At 35.5% G+C, this 23950-nt stretch overlaps 3 protein-coding genes across 32 annotated transcripts in view; 1 reads left to right on the top strand and 2 right to left on the bottom strand.

Annotated features, from left to right (window-relative positions):
• bent (projectin protein bent) overlaps positions 1-7667 on the bottom strand; it is a 136882-nt gene extending 129215 nt beyond the window's left edge. For 10 of the 27 annotated variants that reach the window (XM_065364383.1, XM_065364385.1, XM_065364386.1 and 7 more), the window contains exon 1: positions 7319-7667. The gene's annotated coding sequence lies outside the window, so the exon portion shown is untranslated. The remainder of the gene's footprint in view (positions 1-7318) is intronic. The other 17 variants (XM_065364399.1, XM_065364388.1, XM_065364398.1 and 14 more) reach the window with 5 other exon arrangements.
• Positions 1932-20531, top strand: LOC135845659 (uncharacterized). Of its 4 annotated transcripts, none has more exons than XR_010558791.1 (3): positions 1939-2154; positions 14687-16671; positions 19577-20531. XR_010558791.1 is itself a non-coding variant. In XM_065364416.1 (3 exons), exons 1-2 carry the CDS (start codon positions 2059-2061, stop codon positions 16633-16635), a joined length of 801 nt encoding a protein of 266 aa, XP_065220488.1. In that variant the 5' UTR covers positions 1944-2058; the 3' UTR covers positions 16636-16671; positions 19577-20531. The 4 variants fall into 4 exon arrangements, 3 of the variants coding, with proteins under 3 accessions (XP_065220486.1, XP_065220487.1, XP_065220488.1); XM_065364416.1 differs by having other exon boundaries at positions 1944-2154; positions 15931-16671; XM_065364414.1 differs by lacking the exons at positions 14687-16671; positions 19577-20531 and adding an exon at positions 13547-14680 and having other exon boundaries at positions 1932-2154.
• Positions 12883-23950, bottom strand: part of LOC135845663 (uncharacterized) — a 110011-nt gene continuing 98943 nt past the window's right edge. The window contains exon 6 of the mRNA XM_065364421.1: positions 12883-13082. Coding sequence (XP_065220493.1) covers positions 13039-13082 — 44 coding nt within the window. The 3' untranslated portion in view covers positions 12883-13038. The remainder of the gene's footprint in view (positions 13083-23950) is intronic.

The following is a 23950-nucleotide window of genomic DNA, read 5'->3' as shown; positions in this document are numbered from 1 at the left end:
AAAAAATTCTTCCAGTTTTTCTGAGAACCGCCCACCCCACTCAACATTCGTATGTAATTTCAGCAATCATAACTTCATCATCATCTCCCCCACACATTCGTGCGAACCGATGGCAAATCTCATCATGCAACGGACATCAGGAGCAGCAACAGCATTAGCAGAATAAAACAACTAATTATAACAACTGGCGCATTAGTAAACAACGACAGCATCGTGATAAGATCCTAGCACAGTGCAAACTGTTAAAAAATTCGAATTATGGCAGCTTCCCAAAACACGACGTTTTATAAGCCATTCCAGAGTCGATACAACAAATCACAGCACAGTTGAAACGACGAGTCGAGTTCACAAATTCAATGCTGAGGTGCTACATACTCGATCGTAGATTGAAACTTCTCCATTCTTAACCTCGAAAAGATGCGAAAAAGTTACATTCACAAAAGACACTTATACGAATGGTAGGAAAAAAATTGCTATACAGGAAGATGGTGAACAGACTCGAGCCAATAATTTTCTTCGTAGGATAGCAGGTTTATTTATTTAAAGGCAGCGGAGGCAGGGTACCTAATAATCGATGAATTGAAAGTAAACCAGGCAACAAACGATGCTGTTCATTTTCATTCGAATCGAATAGTCTGCTTGGCCATTCAAATTGTGTTAATAGGAAAGTGAATTTATAAATATGGGTAAATTAACCTTCGTAGTTCGTACGGTCAATAGTGCATGTACACGATTGATAAAATTATCAAGATCGAGGTTATATAATCGATGACATCCCGATGTAAGAAAATCAAGTATGTACATAGCTTTGATGGCTCAATTCGACTTCGAAGGTCGCCTTTTAATTCAACAACAAATTTTCAAACGATGAAAAACAAGTAGAAGGAGAGATCTGCTCGAATTTTCGGTTGCATTTTTAACGACAATTTATCGAATCGGTTCACTTGATTTATCACGCTCGAATTCGTAAATCATTTCGAACCATTTTCAAGTTCACACGTTGCGTTAAATGCGGATGAGGAATTTGGCTCGAAAAAGACGATTAATTTTGGTCCGATTCGTTACCATACCTACGTTCAAATTTTATGTTCTTAAAATTTGAAAATTTTTCACGGTTTAGTTTCGAAATTGAGATCGTTAAGATTGGATTTAATCTTAGTTTGACCTTTTGCTCGGCAGAAGTATGAGTTTTTAATTTCGAATTATGTAATTACCTACATGAAGAATTGAAGATAATCGTACAACCATTGATTTTCCTCCTTTGATAGAAAATTACTCAGAGATTGGGGAATGTTTTTCAAAAAGTACAGAATATTTTACTCTCCATTCCCCTTTTCAAACCGTCTCTAGAACTTTATGCTTACTCCAATTATTATTGAGCCAAAAAAATTGGGGGCAGAAAAGGTGGAGAAGAATGAAGAGGGGGCGGAGGAGGAGAAAAATATCATTAAAATTTGACATAATTTTCAGAAAATCTCAAAAAAAAGCTGCATGTTTTCAAAAAAATATACATACAAAATTACAAAACTGGTTTGTAATGGTGATAGAAGGAGGGAAGGTGATAGCAGAAATTCTTAAGGAATGAATCTTCATGACCTGAAAACCTAAAAATTAAAAGTAGCCAATCACTTTCAACCATAAATTGATCAGATTCAAAAAAAACTCAACGACCTCTTCTCCGCTATAAAAACATACTTCAAAACATCTACTACTGTATTAAAAAATCCAAATTCGAAATTTTCCTCAAATGTTGTATCATTACTTACAAATTCTCATAGCCCAAAAGAAATGAGCCGACGTACCCAGAGATGAGATTTCACTATAGCCTGATTAAACGCGGAAAAATGTGCTCTAATGAAAAGTCTGATATCTTCTACTCGTACATCAAAATGGACCACCGAATGAAAATTTTTTCCGGAGTAGTGATAACAAGATGAAAAGATAATCCCTTTCCTTAATACTTTTCCGAGCCTGTATTAGTCTTCACCAATGTTTCGGTAACAGTAGTTGTTGAATTCCGTTCGAAAAGCTTTTTTATAGACTTATTTTACCTCAAAAATGTATTATTTTGTAGTCAATAATCTTTTTTTATGTTTCGTTATCATAAGCACGTTGCATATTAGTGGTACAATATGTCAAGACGAAAATATTCCTGTAAGTATATTTTTACAGATTACTTTCATTGCATATCAATATTTTTTTTTCTCTCACAAATCAATACGAGAAGCAGTAACTATATAAATTAACGACGCTCATCACAAAATTATTTATCGCTTTATCGAAATTTACTCTTAATACTGAATCACCTCCTATGCCTATTTCATGTTTTTCTATTCCTCGCCAAATCCCAAATCCTAAACGAAAACCTATTCCTGCTCGATTTGAAATCTCTGTGTGTGTGATATCGACTTATATACGAACGAATACCACAAAATACAAAATACATGGCTGCCAATCAAGGATACCAGTCTATCTCCCAAGACAAGCTGGAGATCACCTACATCCTCAGTACACGTTTCACTCTCATCAAATCGAAGAAACCAAAAAGGAATTTCCACATTTACAGAGCTACTTCAGCGAATTTCAGCCCAGGCTCTTATCTAATCGTACACACGTAACCTACATGCAGATTATCTCGATCGCTGTCGAAAGCTCGCCGTCGTGAGCTTTTCTAATCTACACAGACGAAAGAACCCGGAAGAAAATCGTTGAAATACTTTCGGCAAATCAAACGGTTATTTTTGAACCACTGAACCAATTCGTCGTGTAGCAGCCGTTGAACTCGAATCACGAGGAGTTTCATGTTCCAGATTTCTCCTCTAGTTTTCTTATACTTTAACATCGAAAATATGCAATTGCATATGTGATGATTGTATTCTGGCATCCCCCCTCCCCATTCAAATTTTTCTAATTTGTTTCAAGGTCAATTTTAAAGCTCGACAGATAAAATTTAAATCTCCTTCAAATAAAAGCTAATTGATATAAATTTATGAACAATTTAAATTTTTTATTCAACTCAGTTTTCAATTATGCTTTTGGAATAAACAGAGCTTCGAGTTTAAAAAAAATAAATGAATAAGTGAATATAAAATTCCAGAGGAAAAATCGTAATGAACTTTTCTATGTAGGTACAACATTTTTTAAAAAAATTAAAATTTTACTGATATTATTATCAACACACATCATGCATCCGAGATATTATGGAGAAAGTAGTTACAGGGTGTTCTGTGTGGAAGATCTCTTCCTCTATCCCTCAAAAATTCTTGAAATAAGTTTTCAAAAATTGAAAAAAAAAAGATTTTTCAAAATGAAAAATTGTACTGAAATTGATATTTATAATGAAAAAAAATCCACCAGTGCCACCTCTCTCCTTCCCCATCCTTATCCTGCAAAAATGCCTGAAATAATTTTTGTGGGGGGGGGAGGGAGTGATTGTTTCAAACATGTTTTGAGGACTACACAGTGACAAAATACTTGAGAATTTTCATATTTTCTCTGGAAAAATTCTCCAAAAAATCAACTTAGGTTTTCGAAGGTGCTCACTTCATTTTTTGGACATTTTGGCCCCAAACTGAAAAAATAACTGCGGTTAAAAAAAAAAAAAAAAAAACATTGAAATTTTTCAAGTTTTTCATGCCGGATGTCAAAATGCATGTGATTTGACATTCCAAATACGATTCTGTGATCAATTCGTTTGAAAATTTCAAAATCCTTCACTACTTCTCTCTCCCCAAAAAACACCAAAGTCAACTTTATTGAAGAAAAATTTCAAATTCCTTCTCAAATTCTAACAGAGCTGCCAATTCATAAAAAATGTGTCTTTTTTCAAAGACAACAGTTTTCAACAGTTTTTTAAATTTTTTCAAAAGTGTTTCGTGTTTTTGGTTTTTAAAACAATCCTCTCTACTAGGTACCTACTTTTTCTTGAAATTTTTACTGAATTTACTGCTTTCAATACCTAATGGATATCCTGCAAAGGGGCTATTTTGGAGGGAATTTCCCTATTGATTTTATACTACGGAAAATAAAGCGTGTTACATAAGCCCTGAAACATGTAAGAAAAGCGAAAATGCTTTTTTGGGGTTCAATATTATTAACGTTATTTTTTACTGGATTGAAAAATAAAAACATTAAATTTGAAAAAAGCAGTCCATTAATATGAAATGAAGGGGAAATAATTTGAAAATAGTCTTCTCAAAAAGAACGACTGCACTGAAATCATACCTTACTGATTTTTTTTAAATTTTTTTTTGAAATGTAATTTGAAAAAAACAAAGTGCAATCCCCCCCCCCCCCCCCACAAACTAAACAGAAATGTAAGTGAATTGAAAATTTTTGGAGGTAAATTTGGCCATATCAAGTATTTAAGTAAATACACTATGACTAAAATTTTCCAGAAAATTATTCTTTCAAATTTTTATTATTTTTGTCATCATTTTGAACTCAAGGTTCATTAGAAGGAAAGTGAATATGAACTTTCAAAATGGAAATTCTGTCTACACCATTCTAAAATTATCTACGAGAGATTTTTGCTAAATTCCAACAAATTCTCGAGAAAAAAATAAAACAATTCTATCATACTTTTCTACCTATTTACGTTGAACTGGACACCACAGATATTAGAGAGGAAGAGGTGGGGGGGGGGGTCAATCACGAAATTTGTACTTTATCCTCGCCCTTTTTGTATTCGATGCTTGAGAGATCGTTGATCAGTCACCAATAATATCAAAAGAATTTCAAGAAACTCCAGTAATTTTCAAAAAATCGCTGGAAGCTCCAAAAACAACTTGAAATCCACCTGCAATCGACTTCGTGGCGTATTGAAATTAGTTTGCAGAATGAATTTCGACTTTCCATCTCCATTTGATGAAATTTAGGGAAATTTCAAGTATCAAAAATCTACCGGAGGCTCCAATAATTTTCAAAAAGTCGCTGGAGGCTCCAAAACTACTTGAAATCCACCTGGAGTCGACTTCGTAGCGTATTAAAATTAGTTTGCAGAATGAATTTCGCCTTTCCAACTCCATTTGATGAAATTTTGTGGGAATTTCGAGTTTCAAAAATCTGCTAGAAGCTCCAGAACGGCTAAAAACGGATTGAAACAGTTTCCAATCGATTCGGCATGTCGAAAATAGTGTATATCCCGAATTTCAGCTCTCTTGGTCAATTTGGTAAAATTTTGATTTTTCCCTCATTTTAGGGCTAAATTTGATTTTCAAAAATTCACCAAAAATCGAAAAAGCACTTTAGCACTTGAAATTTTGACAGGTGATGAATTTCTGCCTGATCTGTCGATCTACCCTTGTACGGTTTAAAATATTGTACGAGTCCTTTGTTGGAACGCAAAATCTGCGATTTCGACTGACCTGTCAATCAAAAGGACCGCCATTTTGAAAGTAGGGCCACATTTTTATGAGAACAAGGGCTAGAAATGTTCCTTAGGACTCCCCCTTTGAGAAAAAAGTTGTCCTGGAGGATCGACCGGGGGGGGGGGTGCAATAGATCGGAGATCCTTATGACTAAATTAGAACAAGTTTAGAATGTAATGGCTCCTTTTTAAAAATTCACGATTTTATAAGAATACCTCATTTGCCAATAAAATAATATTTTTTTTAATAAAATTTTTTCAATGATTTGCTCATCTGTGGGTACCTTTATTTATAAAAAATAAATAAATAGGAAATGAAGAAATAAATGCACAAAAAGATAGTTACATTTTAAATTACAAAAGAGAAAAGACCTTGCACGACTACTCTGCAATGAATAGTAGGCAAAAAGGACACCCATGACCTTTCCTCAAGTTATTGGACCAACTTTCAATTGGCACTTTCGGATATTTCATTGAAATTTCGCAAGAAAGTGCATCATAGCACGTGGCCTTTTCAATTTTTTAAGGTGACTGACTAAAAATCATTACTTAGTTGAAGAGAAGAGCTCTAGCTTCTGATTGAAAAATTAAAATTTCATATTTAAAAAAATTCAACAAATCTCTTCCCCCCTCCCCATAATTTATTTTAAAAAACATCAATACTTTAATTTACAAAATCTTCAGAATTCTCTTACAGCCATTTTCAACTATTCAACAACTGATCTTTAGTTTTCCCTTCCTTTTCTCTAATCTCTCCTCTCCTACTATTTTCCTTATCCCTCTCTTCATCCCCCTCCTTCATTTTGTACGTTAATTGAATTTATTAAATTACCAGCTCTCCTACTCACAATACGAGTATACCGAAGCAATTGAACCCAATCCTTAATCCACAGCTCTCTTACTGCACAATAAATACTTCATTCAAATTCTTATACAGCCTTCTCACTTTCACTTTCACCCTGTGAGATTTTTCACAAGAATACTCGAAACATATACAGTAAAAAAAATCACACCGTAACATAAATATTACATCATTCTAAAACTTCCCACCTGAAAGAAAAAAATCTCGTCAATCGCTCGTGAAAATTATTCATTTCACATCTCGAAACCTCGCAAAAGGAGGGGATCAGAAACGCTCGTGATTAAATCAGCGCATCATCAAAAAAAAGCTCATGTCCATATAGACGATCCGACGTGGAACATGATCCTCGTCGGCTAAAAAGAGCGAAAAAAAAAATAAAAGAAGAAAAAAATTCGCAACGAATTAGCACACATGCAAATGAACCACGCTATGCCAAGACTAATCGAGGTCATTAAAAAAAGCGTTGCTCAATTTAAAAAATATTTTTACACGAGTAAAAAAAAGACGACGACGAGGAGGAAAAAAACCTCTCATGTACAACATTGTGTAAAGAGAAGATGACCAAGACTAAGTATAAAGTTTGTAGGCGTTCAACATTTCTCACAGAGAAGACTAATTAAGGCTTGGAGCGCGCTGGTTATCTCATCTGGCATCAAATTTTCGTACCAATACGAAAAAATTTTTCGAGGAAGAAAAAAATTTACACCGGACGTTAAAATATGTACCAGTAGGAAATCTAATGTACATTTATATTATCGATCGATATTCGATATCGTAGTGATTTAATTACTCGATAAATTAACAAATCAACGTAGTAAAAAAAGAAAAATATATCAACACAAAATAATACCGCCTGCAGCGTTTTGAGAAGTACGTGTAGAGCTCCTCTTGAGTCGAGACAATTTTTATGGGCACAGAAACACGTCGCACAAAGGCAACATATGAATAAAAAAATGATCAAAAAAAAAGCACACAATTATACACAAGTTGATCGCGATCGGCGAATCGATCATCGAAAAAAATTCAATCAACGCGTCAAGATGAAAAAAACTACAGTTCGTTTTTGATTGTGAGTATTGAAAACCTACCTCAACAAAAATACTCAAAATTCGATCGCGCAAAAGGCAGAAATATTCACCATAACAAAATATTCGATATCACAACATTCGCGTCGGCAAAAAAACACCTTTGAATCGTTCGCTTCGCAACTTTAGGCGAATAGTTTACGCGGTTCAACGAATGTTTAAGGACGATAGTCGAATCTCGCGCGCGCCCAAGCTACCGAGAGTGAAAAAGGGGGTGAGATTACACACACACACACGCGCAGCCCGTATAGACACGACCAGCAGCCGCAGCGGAGAGGGAGAGGCCAAGGAGGTAACAATCATTCGTCGATGAACGAAGAAAGAAGAAGCGCGCGAGAAAAACGGTAATTTTCAAAAAACTTTTTCTCTGCCTGTGCAAACAGTTCGGGTTCGGCTTCGCCTGCGCCTTCCTCGCGGTATAAAGGGGTCCGGGTCGGTGCAACGGGCTATTTTAAAACTCTGACGACGGTGGCCCAAAGTATTAACGGTATGATCTGCGCTACGCCAAAAGCCATCGCCATTTATTTTTAGAGCGTTTCGTAAAACGAAACGCGATGCTATGCGTCACCTCATTTATAGCGATAGAAGAGAAGAAATGGAATTTAAAAATAACCACTCAAGTAGGAGGAAAGGGTGCGAGGGCGGAATCATCATCGCCTTTTCCACACTCTACCTCGACACGACGATTAACAAGTCATAATACACGCTTGCTACACCACCGTCGTCCATCCAAAGGCTCTCTCGCCTCGCAAAAATATGATACCGCAGCCTTGAAAATTTCTACATCTGTTCCCCCCTCCTCCCTGCCTACGTCCTCCCGGTAGGTTTTCTTTTCGTCGCTCTCGACTTAGGTAACGTGTCGAACTGGTTCGATTTTCTTCTCGCTACTGCATCGATCCTGCAGTACCTAGTGGCTCATTCGCGAAAATTTTCCCTCATTTAGATCGTTCTACTCTTGGTAGTTATACGAGAAAACTGACACGATACACGGCGTCGTCGTCGTCGCTCGACGCTATATTAATGAAAACACATTCGTATTTTTCAAGCTAAATTTGTCTCAGTTATTTTTCAATGTCTGTAAATAACTTTGTTATTATTACTCGTTCTCTCGTGCATTTCTTCTATCTTATAATATCTCTTCGTACATCCACGCGGCGATGTTATGACATAACTCGTATCATCATCGTCGTCGTCGTCGTCTGAGTGTATTAATTTTCATCTCGCGTTCGTTCACATTTCACTCGGTAGAGGAAAAAAACCACGAAATTCACCCAGTTGCGAAAATTACCAGCCAATCTAATACGTGATCTAAACCAAATTTTCATCACATTACAGGGAAAATTGTCCTTAGGGGGGGGGGAGTGGGGAGAGAGGGAATCAACTCATCAAATTCCCACCATCGAATACCCAACAATGTTTCGTAACTTCAATACCAAAATCACACCATTTTTTAGAGATTTCAATGAAAAAACATTTTAAAGAGCTGATGATCTTGACCGAATTTCCATCACATTGTGAGGAAAAAAATATCCCTCGAGGGAAAGTGTAAAGAGAAAGTGGGGAAGGGGGAGTCAACCCATTAAATTCTCATCACGAATGCCAAACGGTAGATATGTCGAAGCTCTTCGATGGCAAAAATCACAACACGTTTTGACTTTTCAACGAGAAAAACAATTTCAGAATTGTTCGTAGGTTTTTTCCACTTCTCGAATTTCCATCTCGAATACGAAATTCCTCCTAAAAATACCTTCTCATCGGTCGAGTAATTTTAATATTTATTTTTAAACGTGTATTATTATGTAAACAGCCGTTCAGCTAAACGCTTGCTATCGTTTTGGGCACAGATGCTGTATGAGTTGCCAGCTCGCGAGTTCTTAGGAAAAAGAAGTGATGACAGAGAGGGGTAAAGGGAGGTTAAAATTAAGAAAATAGTGCTCGAATTTTCAAATATCGTATCAACGAATGGGAAAGAGGCGAGATCAAATTAAAATCTGAGATTTCAATCAAGTCCACATTTTTTAAAAAAAGAAGTCTAAAATCTGGATATATGCGAGTAGGCGGCTACAATTCTGGGGATTTTTTCTCCAAGACATATTCTAACCATCAACAGGTTTTGGAGACCACTTTCGAAACGAGTGAGGAGAAAACAAACGTATTTTTCAGCTCAATCGAATCAATAATTTGACTCAAAATTGCCAAAATCAGAGCTCCTGGCGCAGAACTCACCCATCATCATGTGGTATGGAAATAATTGAAAAAAAATTAGCTCCTGGCGCACAACTCGCCTATATTCAAAAATACAAAAATTGATCAAAATTGAAGCTCCTGGCGCAGAATCCGCTCATCGAGGACCAGAATATTTAATATTGATGCTCCTGGCGCAGAACTCACTCATCATTAAATGACTCAAACATACATGTTTTAACCTATGATTTATAATTCTGTGGTTCTAAGAATTTAAATACATTCGTTTCAAGCTATAGCAAAGCTCAGAAACTTTCAAAGTTTGAAAAAATATAGATCTCAAAAGATTAATGGATAGTGGAAGGTGGAGGGATGTAAATTAAAATTTTTGATGCCTCATTTTTCACCTAAAAATATGGCAACCTAGTCAGTTGATCTTGTAGAATGCTTGTAAACACAATTTCGTTATTAAAAAACATTAACAGGAAGATTATTCGCAAATTTTTCCTTCGTTGAAAGGAATTAGGCAACTTGTACGCTATTTGGGAAGTAAAAGAGGAACAATACGCCCTTGAAAAAGCTACACCAACATTTTTTTTTTGCATAATTTTCTCTTCATTCACTAAAAAGATTCTTTTATCATTTCATCAGTGACTCGAGTGATGAGTCCTTACTAGTTTTTGACTCATCAGTTGAGAATTTCGAATCTCCAGAAATGATAAATTTCTACAAAATGGCATTTCTTGTGGAATTATTCAATTTGAAAATGAGCTAATTACAAAGTTATCCGTACTGAAGGGGGAGGGATTCTGGGTTAAAACAGAAATGGATCAAAGGAGCACTCAAAAATACCTCTTCAGCCAGAATTTCAAGAGTGAACGTTTATTTTTTGTATTTTTAGGAATTTTTAAAAATCCAACTTGGGCTTGAAAAGTTTGAGAAAATCAAATTAAAAGACTGCAGATGTACTCGTAGGTATCCTATTTTTGACCTCTCAAATTAACAAATTAACGAGGAAAAGTTTCAAATCGTTGTGAGCAATTTTGGAGCTACGAACAGAATTTTTAAAAATTATAATTCCCAAAAATTTTCATACTTACTTAAAACACAGATCTTTGGAGCTTTTTTTTTCGGCGAGTTGGAATTACTAAAAATGGATTGATGACGTCAGAGTGACTCAAAATATTTCAGCTTTTTAGCTTGCTGGTGTATTTAAAATTACGTTGAATGAATTGCAATTCTTAAAAATTTTCAAGAAACTTGAGAATTATCCAAAATGACTCGAAATTGCTTCGAATCAATTTGGAAGCTCAAAAATGCAGTAATAGTCGGGGAGCCCGCATAAGGATCTATTGCACCCCCCCCCGGCCGATCGTCCGGGACAACTTTTTTCTTAAAGGGGGAGTCCTAAGGAACATTTCTAGCCCTTATCCTAAAAAAAATGGCCCTTCTTACAAAATGGCCGAAATTGTGGGAGTTTCAAGTTTCAAAAATCTGATGGAGACTCCAGTAATTCTCAAAAAGTCGCTGGAGGCTCCAAAATCACCTCAAGTCGTCTTCAAAGGGTGTTAAAATTGGCTTTCTATCTCCGTTTGATGAAATTTTAAGATTCACAAATCTACTGGAGGCTCCAGTAATTTTCAAAAATTCGCTGGAGGCTCCCAAACTACTTAAAATTCACCTGCAGTTGACTTCGTAGCGTATTGAAATTAGTTTGCAGAATAAATTTCCCCTTTCCAACTCCATTTGATGAAATTTAGTGGAAATTTCGAGTTTCAAAAATCTGCTGGAGGCTCCAGAACGGCTAAAAACGGTTTGAAACAGTTTCCAATCGATTTGGCAGGCCGAAAATAGGGTATATTCTAAATTTCAGCTTTCTTGGTCAATTTAGTAACATTTTGATTTTCCTCCTCATTTTTGGCCTAGATTTGATCTTCAAACATTCACAAAAAATCGAAAAAAGCACTTTAGCACTTGAAATTTTGACAGGTGATAGATTTTTGTCTGATCTATCGATCTACCTTTGTACGGTTTAAAAAATTTCGAGCGAGTCCTACTCGTATGTTGAAACGCAAAATCTGCGATTTCGGCTGACCTGTCAATGAAAGTGGCCGCCTTTTTGTAAGTAGGGCCACCTTTTTTTTTAGGACAATGGCTATAAATGTTCCTTAGGACTCCCCCTTTAAGAAAAAAGTTGTCCCGGAGAATCTACCGGAGGGGGGGGTGCAATAGATCCTTATGCGGGCTCCCTCACTATCAATGCTAAATTCAAGCTTTTCAGCTCAATTGGGTAGAACTTCGATTTTTTTCCAACTTAAGCCTTTTGCTTTTTAAAAGATTTTTCAAATTTGAGGAAATATACTTCAGCATCAGAAATGCCCAGCAAGGTACATATTTTCGGATGCTCTTTCGATCTAGATTTGTTTAATCCCAAAATGTTTCTGCCAGCTCAAAAAAAATTCTTGAAAGTATCAAATAAATTACATTTTTTTGCACAAAAAATGCTCAGAGATGAATTTTTAGGGTTCTACATCTCAAAAATATGTCAAAATGAAATTTTCGACTACCATGATCAGTTTGCACGTTTTCGATAGAATTTTAAAAATTTACGGAGAGAATAAAATTTGCGTTGGAAGCTCCAAATAATTTGAGAGTAAGAATCGACCACTTCACTGTTTCAAGAATTTTAATGATACCAATCGATTGAAAAATTCATGAATTTCAGGCTCTTCATGAAACGTTTTAGCGGATGAAATTTTACAATATCACTTTTTTCCCTCAATTTTGTGGGCAGTGAGTTCCTCTCTAGTCTTTTGGACCAAAAAAGCATTAAGTATCAAATTTGTGAAACATTTTCAACTTTACATTGTTTTGTAACATTGACTTCACTTCAATTTGAAAGGGGAAAGGGGGAGTTTTTCAACAGAGAATGAAGGTTTTTTGCCATTTCAGCGTGGATCAACTTCAGCCTACCTCACAATCTTTCAAGCATTTTTGTACTCCACAGAAATCCTCTCCATTTTCAACAGTTTCAACATAAAAATATAACTCACTTTATAGCTAAAAATTAGCTAAATGTTGAATAAAAATTTTGGAAACGAAACCCCCCTCCCCCCAAAAACCAACAACAGTGAAACCGAAAACTCTGACGCTTTGCTGATGACCAATGGGATACTTGCTTTAACAGCTATATAGCTTAAGGGGATGAATTAATCGAATAAGCAGGGTAAAACCTCCTCGTCAACTTTGGGTTTGGCACAACGAACAACATAATTCAGATTTTATTCGAACACAGCGTTGTTTTGGGTTAGTTCATCTTCAGAATGGAAACAAAAACCATGGATCGAGCTTGTCAACAATCGAATAAATTAAAACACTCACCATTAAATTCTCAGCCTGGAACTGATCTTGAACGAGCATATTTCAACGAATTCAACATCGAGTCATCAAAGAAGCATATCTTCAACATCTTCAAGCTGCCGGGAATATTTTTTCGATGAATCAGGCAGCAACAAATGAACAATGAAGAAAAATCACTCTTATAGTAACAGTTTTCCATTCTTAACGGACATCTTTGGGAAATCTGCAACATTCAAAACCAAAATGTTAATAAATATACCATCTTGAAATAATATAGACACATGAAATATGGGATTAGTGGTCTTGAAAAAAAATAGTAGGTACCTAATTTGTTTTCTTAGGTTTTTGAAAAATACCTAATTCATTTCACAAAAAAAAATAGTTACCCTATTCTGCATAAATTTTCGTCAAAATTAAATCCGTTCAGCCATTATGATACCCATAATGCTTCCTAATCCCCCCCCCAACCAAAAAACCCATCGTAGAGAGGTAGAACAGGTCATCATCCAAAATCATCCTCTCAAGTCAAAATTATGCAACCTCTAACTCTCACTCTATTCCTCCATATTGACTTTCTCCTATTCCAACCTGCAACGAGACACTGTGAACTGGACGCTAATTTACAATAGTAATTTAACTTGTTAGTAATCAGCTGGTATGGTTTGAACGTTAATACCTTTTTTCCAGGACCAACCTGTCGAGCCTCAAGACGAACTTAAGAATTTACGCGAAGAATACAAAGCTTTAAAAACCGATAACGAATTTTTGAAACAAGAAAGTAACGATTTAATGAAACGAGCTCAAGACTTGCAACAACGTCTAGAAGCACTGGAACGCCTGAACGAAGAGACAGCTCGCGCAAATCGACGCAACAACGTCGTCATCTACGGCGTCCCGAATAATGCTCTAGCACCCGGCGAACGAGCCGCCGATCTAGTTAAGAAAATCGGCGACGCTATCAATTTCCCCATTACCGACAAGGATATCATCGATTGCTACAGACTGCAGGTGAACGAACGAGCCAGCAGACACGGAGATCCGATGCTGATCAAATTCGCCAGTCCGGATATCAAAGACTTATTCATGAAGAAGTTGAAAATGCAAGATGTAACAGCCGCCATTTTCGGAGGCGACCGTATGGTGAAAATTTTCGTCAACGAGCATCTCACCAAAACAGCTTCGATGATATTCCGCGAAGCTTTAGGATTGAAACATTACGGATACCCGTTCGTGTGGACGAAGAATGGTTACGTTTATGTTAAAAAAGGCGGCGAAGATCAGCCAGCTGTAAGAGTAGAAACACTCGAACAAGTATCTAAATTACTAGACGCGGCTAAAAAGCCCGAATCGCCAGCTGGAGTAGCAGCAGGATCTGGAACTAACGATTCTACAACCAGTCCAGCTACTGCTGAATCTGTTACCGAACCAGCAGCAGAATTTACGACGCCTCCGGCAGTAGAATCTGCCATAAATCCGGTTGCAAATTCCACAGCGCAACAAGACGTAGAATCAACAGCCCAGGAAGCTGCAGAATCAACGTCAGAAGCAGTTGCAGAACCGGAAACAGAAGCCACAGCAGCTGCGGCTTAATACCCTTGATGAAAATCGATTACATTAATGTATTATTAGTCTGTTTTAACGGCATTTTTGGGGCAATGGGCGAACGCATTTTGGGGCAAATAGGTTGCAGAGGGATCCCCGTACTCGTATATTTTCCTTCAATAATTCCTTTCCACGAATAGAGAATTTTAATAAACCTAAGTTTATAGGGATATTACATAGGTAATTGCAATCTCAGCATTTTAAAGTGGAAAAAATTTCTTTCAGGATAAAACGAGTGACGTAAAAGATGAAATAGAACGTCAACGAGACTTAAATAAACAACTCGAAGGGGAAAATTACCGCCTTGAACGAGACAACGTTATGCTCGAGAATAAAATAAAAGTACTCCAGCAACGTTTAACAGCCATGGAAGCGAACAGGGAAGAAATCGAGCGTACGAATCGTCTAAATAACGTCGTCGTGCACGGAATCCCCATCCGTGCCAAGAATGGTCCAGAACCCCCCTCTGAAATCATGCGACTCATCCAAACTGGTTTCAACGTAGACCTAGAAGGAAAAATTAACACGTGTTACAGACTCAGACCAGGTCCGCGACAAGACCAAATCGGTGTAGCGATCCTTTTGAAATTCACTCACCCTGTATTCAAAGCCGAGTTCTTGAACCACGTTATGAACAATCCTAGAACAATGATGGATTTCGGAGGTGTCTCCAGACACCCTGTAACCGCTTCTGAGCATTTGACACCTCATCGAGCTATTTTACTCAGGGAAGCTTCGGCTTTCAGCAGAAAAGGAAGATTACAAGTGTGGGTTTTGAATGGTCGCTTGTATGTTCGCAAAGGCAACGACTCGATCGGATTTGAACCTCGGACCGTTCAAGAAATTCGAGATTTGGCTAATCAAGAAGGTCCTGGCATTCCTACGACTACTCTGATACCAGATGATGGCGCTCCAATCGATCTTTACGACTAGTCTTAGTATTTTTTTTCACCTATCTTTCTTGGCTCCCCTCTTCCTTATTTTATCAACTCCACGACGGAACGATAAATCTATAGCGGACTAATTACCATAATTAATTCATTTACTGGGCATTGATCGAAGCTTCGCTGATACATTTAACAATTCGGTATATTTTTCTATACTTTGAGGATATTTTTTCATCATAACTATTTTAGCAACCATCTCTCTCAGTACTTCTCTCAAATTTCAGACTATTTACTCGGAATTTAGAATCTTATATTCATATTTTTCGGTCACTACTTTGATAAAATTTTCAATTTTTGTTCACTTCAAACATCCTCCACGAATCCTTTTCTTTTTCGATCTAACAATTTTGACAATTCAGTCATGAAAAATCATTCAATCAATTAAAACCCTTTGGAAAAGTTTTAAAATAAAATACAAGACCTCGACAACATACTCTGCTACCTCAATACCTAAATAAAACTCTATAGACGATGCGAGATATATGGTGTAATCAGCTGGCTAAAGCTTATGAATGTTTTCAGGACGACGAAATTTGGAATAACGTTGAAAAATTAAAAAAACATTGCAAACGATTCCATCACTCGAATCGTGATTTGGAAATACAAATTTCTGGCCTACGAACGAAAATCGAAAGGATGGAAAAACGAATGAATTTCGTAACATATCTACAAGACGACACGATACGAACAGAGAGACGTTGCAATGTCATTTTACGCAATGTCCCACCTCCCAGACCCGGAGAAACCGAAGACACAGCCAGTCTGGTGACAAAATTCGAGACAACTTTCGATTATCGACTACAACCCATCGTTTTCTCGTGCTACAGGATGAATAATAAGAAAAAACAATACCTCAGCACGACGGTTATCATGAGATTTATTAATTTCGAATCCAAAATGGCGTTTTACGAGCAATGTGGACAGAGGAGATTTAGTGATTCGGCTTTCGGTGGAACGGGCTGGAAAGTGATCAAAGTTAATCATCATTTGTCTCCTAGATCGGCTAATATTTTAGCATTGGCTAATAATATGAGGGAAGTTGGATTTAAACTGGTTTACGATGAAGATAATGATGTATACATCAAACGCAACGAAACAGAGAGTCCTATCCGGGTCATTTCACCTCGTCATTTGATCAACTTGTATAAATATTTTAACGGCACCAAACAATTACAAGAATTCCAATATCAGCAAACTTGGCACAGACGATTTATGTCTGATAACTAACCTAGTACCTATTCATAATCTCAATAATTTTGGCAGGTTGGTTCTTTGGTCGGTGTATGCTTTTTAAGGGACAGGAACTTGAGGGATTATTTTTACACAATATTTTATCAGAACTGTGAGGAGGTTTTGGTGGAATTTCAATTAAAGATAATTCATGTTAGGCAATAATGACCAAAAAACAGATAAATTTGCAACGTTGGTTTCAGATTATGCTTAAATTTTGAAAAAAATTCCTTGCGAACAATTTTGCATAAGCTACAGTTACATACATTCTTTGTGAATGTTCAAAGCTCAATTAATTCATCTGATTCTGAAACCGTTGTCAGTTATTGGTCTCATATGAGCCCCGACTCTCAAAAAATAGAGATACCCCATTAAGAAAACATTTTAAGCCGGACAAAGCTAAATCGAAAGAGCATGCAAAAATACATCTCCAGCCAAAATTTTGAGCATTTAACAAGAACATTTTTTGATTTTTCGTGAATTTTTAAAAATTATTGGACCCAAAATGGTAAAAAATCAAAATGTTAGATACCAAATTAATCTAGAAAACTAAAATTTGATATGTACCTATACCCTATTTTTGGTCTCCCAAAATGATTGGAAACGGTTTCGAACTATTTTGAGCAGTTCAGGAGTCTCCAGCAGATTTCTAAAAATTGAGATTTCCAAAAAAAATTTTACTAAATAAAATTAGAAAGCTGAAATTCACTTCACATTATAATTTCAACATGCTGGCATAATTGAAGGTGGTTTCAAGCCGATCTGGAGCCTTTAGCCATATTTTTGGAAATTCTAGATTTTCAAAAAATGCCTTAAAAACTGCCCAGATTCACCATTTAATGAATTACCTTACCAATTTACTAAGATTTACTTTCGTTGGTTCAGAAAAATATTTGTCAAATTTTCAATTATGAAATTTCTAAAAAAACATGGTATATTCTAACGGTTTTTTTTGTTGAAAAAATCACTACTTTTTTCACTACCCTTTTTCAACCAAATTTTCAGAAAGCTTTCCACTCGACCCCCCCCCCTTCCCATACACAAAAAAATTAACAAACTCAAATTTTTCACAAAAAAATTTTCAAAAAAAAATCAAATTGGAAGAAAAGTACACAAAATATTTTTGTCAATTTCATAAAAAATAAACTTTTTAAAAAATAACTTGAAAGTTTTTGTTGAGAGTTTGAATTTTTACATTTTTCACTACTACCTTTTTGACTAAATTCACTACTTTTTCACTACTTTCACTATCTGTTAGATACCCTGAAATGTATGCTGTCGAATCGACAGGAACCAACTTCAGAGCTCTCCCCCTTCCCTCCCCCAAAAAAGTAACTCTAGTAACCAAAAAAAAAAGGTTCAAAAAAAGTGACTAATCAATAAAACGTAAGCGAAAAAAAAATCACTTGAAAAAACAGAACATTTCGGGTTTTTAATTTTAAAAACTTTTGACTATTTTGGAACTTTTTGGCAAAAAACTGAGACTGTTGAATTTTTTGGGGGAAAAAGTCGAACATTAAGGGTAATTTTTGAAGAAAGAGTGATATTTCTCGACAGTTTCCCCAAAAAGTAAGCATTTTTGTCAATTTTGGCAAAAAAAAACAAGATTTTAGTAATTATAAGAAAAAAGTAGTTTTTTTTTGGAAATTATGAATAAAAAAATTGTATTTTTTCGCAATTCTTCTCAGAAAAAAAATATCTTTTAGTAACTTTTTCACCAAAAAAAAAAAACAAAAAAACAAAAACAAAAAAACATAAAAATTTCAAATTGAGACTTTTTGGAATTTTTTGCGTAAAAACGACAATTTTAGGCAACTTTTAGCAAAAAACGAGGTCTTTTTGAAATTTTGACAGACAAATAGCTTTTTTGCTGTTTTTAGCAAAAATCAGGATTTTTTCAACTTTTTGATCCAGTTTTTTTCTTCAAAAATTGGGACTTCCAGAACATTGCTGGAGGCTCCAGGACGGCTTGAAATCGCCTCTAATCGACTCAGCGTGTTGAAATTAAGTTTTAGAGTGAATTTTAGGTTCCCAACAGAACTTCATTGAGTAAAATTTAGTGAAAATTTCAACTTTCAAAAATCTGCTGGAATGCTGGAGGCTCCAGAACTGCTCAAAACCGTTTCAAATCGATTTTTGGTGGTTGAAAGTAAGCTACATACTCAGATTTCCAGATTAATTTGATAAAATTTTGATTCTTTTTCTCAATTATTTTTTTGGCCCAAATTTGATTTTTTAAAATTCACCAAAAATCAAAAAATGTGTTTTAGCGCCAAAAATTTTAGCAGGCGATGTATTTTTGCATGTTCTTTCGATTTAGCTTTACCCGGTTCAAAAAGGTAAAAACTTTGCGAGTGCGACTTTTGAGTCTTTTTCTCCCCCCCCCCTCCTCACTTGAGCACCCATAAATTCTCAATTATTTTCGACTACTCGGTCTAAAAATATACATCCAATTTATTGTAGGAAAAAAAATACAAATTTTAAAAATCCTGGTCTTATTGTCGCTAGAATTAAATGAGCCAGATAAGGGCTAATTCAGGGAAATCTTTTCAGAATGACTCATTTCATAGCTTTTCGTTCTGAATATTTTCTGCTGAAAGCTAAAACTTCAAAAATCCTATTTCCTATTTTTAGATAAAAACAAATTCATGATGAAAATATGATTAATTTAAAATTCTCAAGATCCAAAATTCGAGACAAACTGCCCAAAAATATTCGAAATCATCCCAAAACCTTATTACAAACTTCCACCACAACCTAACACATACAAGACATCTTCAAAAACTTCCTTCGTCACTCCTCCTTCCTTCCTGCCCACCCAATCTCCTTCCACCACCAACTCATACAGCGATAATATTCTAATAAAAATAATCTACTGCAAACTAATCTTGTCTTGATTATAACAACAAAATGAGTCATGGCTCTATATATTTTTCAGGCAACAAATTCGACAGATACAGAAATACCGTATTTACGAGAACAAATCGAGTTCTACCGCAAAGAGAACTCGAGACTAAGAAAAAATATGATCACTTATAACAATCGGATTACTCAATTAGACAAAGTCATTAACAACATTAGAGACGACCAGCAAGAAGAATCACGAGTGAAACGCGAAAACGACGTAGTCTTGCACGGTATCCCATTCAACGGTACAATCGAACCACCCACCGAATTCCTGGAAATGCTTTCGAAAGCTTTCGATTACCCTCTAACGCACAGCAATGTTTACTCCGTATCCAGGCTACGTGCAAAAGACATGAATAATATGCCGGTGTTGCTTAAATTTTACGAATACGATGAAAAAGACAAGTTCTTGAAACACGCCGAAAAGAAACCGATATTCGCGAGTAATTTCGGCGGACCTAGGTGGAAGAAGATCTTCGTTAACGAGCACTTGACCAAGAAAGCCGCCGATTTATTCCGTTTGTGTTTGAAACTTCGGGATTCAGGAATGGCCAAAGTTTGGACTTACAGAGGAAAAGTGTACTTGAAACGACGAGCTCTGGGAGCTAAATCGATGGAGATATTTGATAGAGCTCAGATCGATATGATTAAAAGAGTCACCGGAAGTATTGAACGTAGCCAAGAACTCGATCACATAAGAGAAAATTATAAAACTCATAGCCCAGATATATAATAGTCAAATCTCTCCTTAAATAAATTCTTTACCAATTACAAAAAGTATCCTCTAAAATACGAGTAGCTAAATTTTCAAAATATTTGTGATGAGAGTCGATTAAATCGTAATAATTAAGTCATCTGCCTATCTGTCTGACACATTCGTCTGTAAAGCTGCTTTCACTTTTTTTTTTTTTTTCGTTTCTGTTCGTCATGTTCACAGGACGATTACGATTTCCAAGAACCCGACGAAGCGAACCCACCTCCCGAAGACACATTCAACGTAGATAAATTTTTCTCTTTCGAAGTACCCATTTTAGACGCCGAAGATGACCAGGAAATCGTGCAAAGACGTATGAACAACGTGATTCTTTACGGTATACCGGAAGATCCCAGCCATTCCGAGAACATGCACAGTTTAGTGGCCAGATTAGAGAGAGGATTCAATGTATCGTTGGTCAACGACGTATACGCCTGTTACAGGTTACCAGTCAGAGAACCGCTACCTTCCGGTATACCCTTGTTGGTGAAATTCTTCGACAATAGCCACAAAGTGAACTTTATCCAAAGAGTGAAAAAAGTACGAGCAACAGCTGCCGATTTTGGAGGATCTGCTGAGGTCAGAGTTTACGCCAACGAGCATCTGTCTAAATACATGTCGTCTATTTATCGCGAAGCTTTACGTTTGAGGCAGCCGGCCAAAGTACGATTTGTATGGAGCAGAGATGGTTGCGTATTCGTCAGACAGGATATAGGTAGACCTCCTATTCAAATTAAAACGCTCAGACAGCTTTACGAAGTTTTCAAAGTACCTCCGTCTCAATTCATGGTTAATTTATTGAAAAATAATAAATTCCAAACGTATAGACCTCAACGAACCAACGAACCAGATTATTGATAGATTAGCTCTGTTTTTTTCAGTTCAGCTCGTCATCGTGAATTATTAAAAAAAATTCTTCTGCTTGGGTATTATCGTTCCGTCATTATTGCGATCAGCGATCCTCCCCCCCCCTCCACCAGATTAGATTTCGAGAATCCCAAAATAATGTATAAATTTTTGTCTCTTTGCCCACCCCTGAACCTGTAATTTGATTTATGAACTCCTTCATTTTTTGGTAACACAGATGTTTAAAATCTCCACCTCTCCCATTTTCCTGGCCTGCAAATTCACAGGACTGATGTTAGTTTAGAGTGTCCCCTGTCCATTCCCCTGAGCCGTTATCTATAATTTATTGTAAAAAGTTTTTGTGAAATATTTTTAAAAGTATTTTTATATAATTTACATTTCTTGTTTTTATTCTATACCAAATGCAATAGCTGTAAATATTTGTCTCAATTTTTCGTCTCATTTATTTTGAAAGCCAATCGGTTATCTTATACCTACTCACTATGCCTACTTCCATTTAGTGAATTTCCAGAAATAGTTTTATAGCTGACATGGATTTCAAGTCTGAATAGTCACACTCATTGCAAAAAAATTGAGAGGTGGAACCACCTTTCGAAAAATGGAAGCAGTTGTCTTTCTCAAAATCCAAAATTGGAAGTTGTTTTTGAAAAAATGTAATGTTTACGAATAAAGTTCGAAAGACGATCAAAATATATGACTAAAAGTACTTTCATAATAGGTACTTGAGCCAAAAAAATCTATCTGGGCTACGGTACATCAGGGTGTCAACCAAAATTTGATATTCAAAAATCGCGACTTTTCGCAACCTTTCTTCACGACTTTTTTTCAGTAACCCCTCATTTTTAAACAAAAAAAAAAAAGAGTTTCCAATAAAGTTCACACTTTTTTTGGGGAGTTTTTGGTCAACTTTTACAAAATACATGCTCTGTGTACAAAAGAAATATGAAAAAAATTGAAATTTTCATTTATAATTCAATGAAATGAATATTAGGTACATAGATAGATATTACAAGGAAGTATAGGTACTTTAATAAAAAAAAAATGAATTTAAAGTCGGGACGATTTTTAGCGACTTTTCGGTAATTTTTGGTAATACTCGTAATCGCGACTTTTTCGCCACTTTCGCGACCTATTTTCAAAATCGCGACTTTTTCGAGACTTTTACGACCTGATAGACATCCTGAAATCATTTATGTTTATTCAAAAAAGTTTCATCATTGATTTTTGAATCATGAAAAAAAAATCTGGTTAAAGATTGATAAATTAATGAGAGCTTTTTTTGATCGTAACATGTAGGAGAATTATGACGAAAAAACCGGTCCTTTTGGGATTTTGGCAAAAAAAAAACACAGACTTACCAGTGCTTTCGACAAAACAAGTTTTTTTTGGAAAATTTTGACAAAAGATAATCTTTTTTACAATTTTGGAAAAAAGTAGGATTTTTTGCAGTTTTGGCAAGATACTTGAGTACCTAAGATTTTTTTAGGTAATTTTGATTAAAAAAAAAACAGATTTTTGTTGCAATTTTTACAAATGAAAAGCAGATTCTCCTGAGGTTGAGAAAAGAAAACTTTCTAGAAATTTTCACACAAAAGGTGTGTCTTTTGCACAATTTTGGCAAGAAATAAGATTCACTTAGGTCAGTGTTACTGTTTTTTTTTTGCTATTTTAACAAGAAAGCAAATTTTCTATCTAAAAAAACAGCAACACTTTCACGAAATTTTTGATCCAAAAAAAGTTTTTTCTGTAGGTAATTTTTAGCAAAAAAACACAACTTTTTGACAGTTTTGAAAAAAATAGTTTTTTTTTGACAATTTTGACAGAAAATGAGCCTTTTGGCAATTTTGGGGAGAAAGTATTATTTTTTGCAATTCGATTTTTCATTTAAATTTTAATATAGAACAAAATTGACTTTTTTGCAATTTTGACAAAAAGTAAGACTTTTTTCAACGGCAATAAAAGCAAAAATTCCAAAAAAAATTGCCCCAAAAGAAGGGTTTCTCAGAGATTTTGGGAACAAAAAAAAATTTTAAACAATTTTTCATAAGAACAGACTATTTGACAAATAATAAATCTTTTCCACAGTTTAGAATTTTTCTCAATTTTGGCTGATCAAAATCTAACAAAACCTTTTATTCTTGAACATCCTGAATGAGCTGATGAGATCCATTCCGAACGAAAAAAAAAAATTTAAGATTTGATCCAAGCATCGATAGCCAATTCTCTCCTATTTCCTCTCCCCCCCCCTCCCCGAAGTCATCGTAATGAACCAGCTGTAGAAAATTGGGGCACATTTCATATCGGGATTTTTCGTAATTTTTCGAATTTGAAAAAAATTATCAACACCACCAAAATTCAACTGATTCTGTTTTAATCTGATCTATGATTATTTTTCTTCTGAATTTCGTATGCTAAGTTGTATCTGCTCGTAGACTAACCTATTAGATAAAGTTGAACAATTTAAATACTGCGAGACCTCCTAATAGGTAAGTAATACATATTTGACTATACTCGAATATTCAATATTCGTGTTCATCCTAATACGATACCAATTTGATGATGAAATCTGCCCTATAATGAAATTACAAATATCACCAGATAATCGCCATCAATGTTGATATGTTTGATATGTTATCTTTTTTCATTAGAAATAGATATTATGATGAAAATTCTTCTGCTGGTTAATCTCGAAACTACATTCTAACTAGGTATTCAATTGCGGCGAAATGTTCAATGAATTTAGACTTGCCCATCGTGAAAAATGTATTCGTTCTCGAGATGAAA

The sequence above is a fragment of the Planococcus citri genome, chromosome 4 (assembly GCF_950023065.1).
Source record: "Planococcus citri chromosome 4, ihPlaCitr1.1, whole genome shotgun sequence".
In the NCBI taxonomy this organism is placed as follows: domain Eukaryota; kingdom Metazoa; phylum Arthropoda; class Insecta; order Hemiptera; family Pseudococcidae; genus Planococcus; species Planococcus citri.
This window is presented reverse-complemented; position numbering and strand designations above follow the sequence as displayed.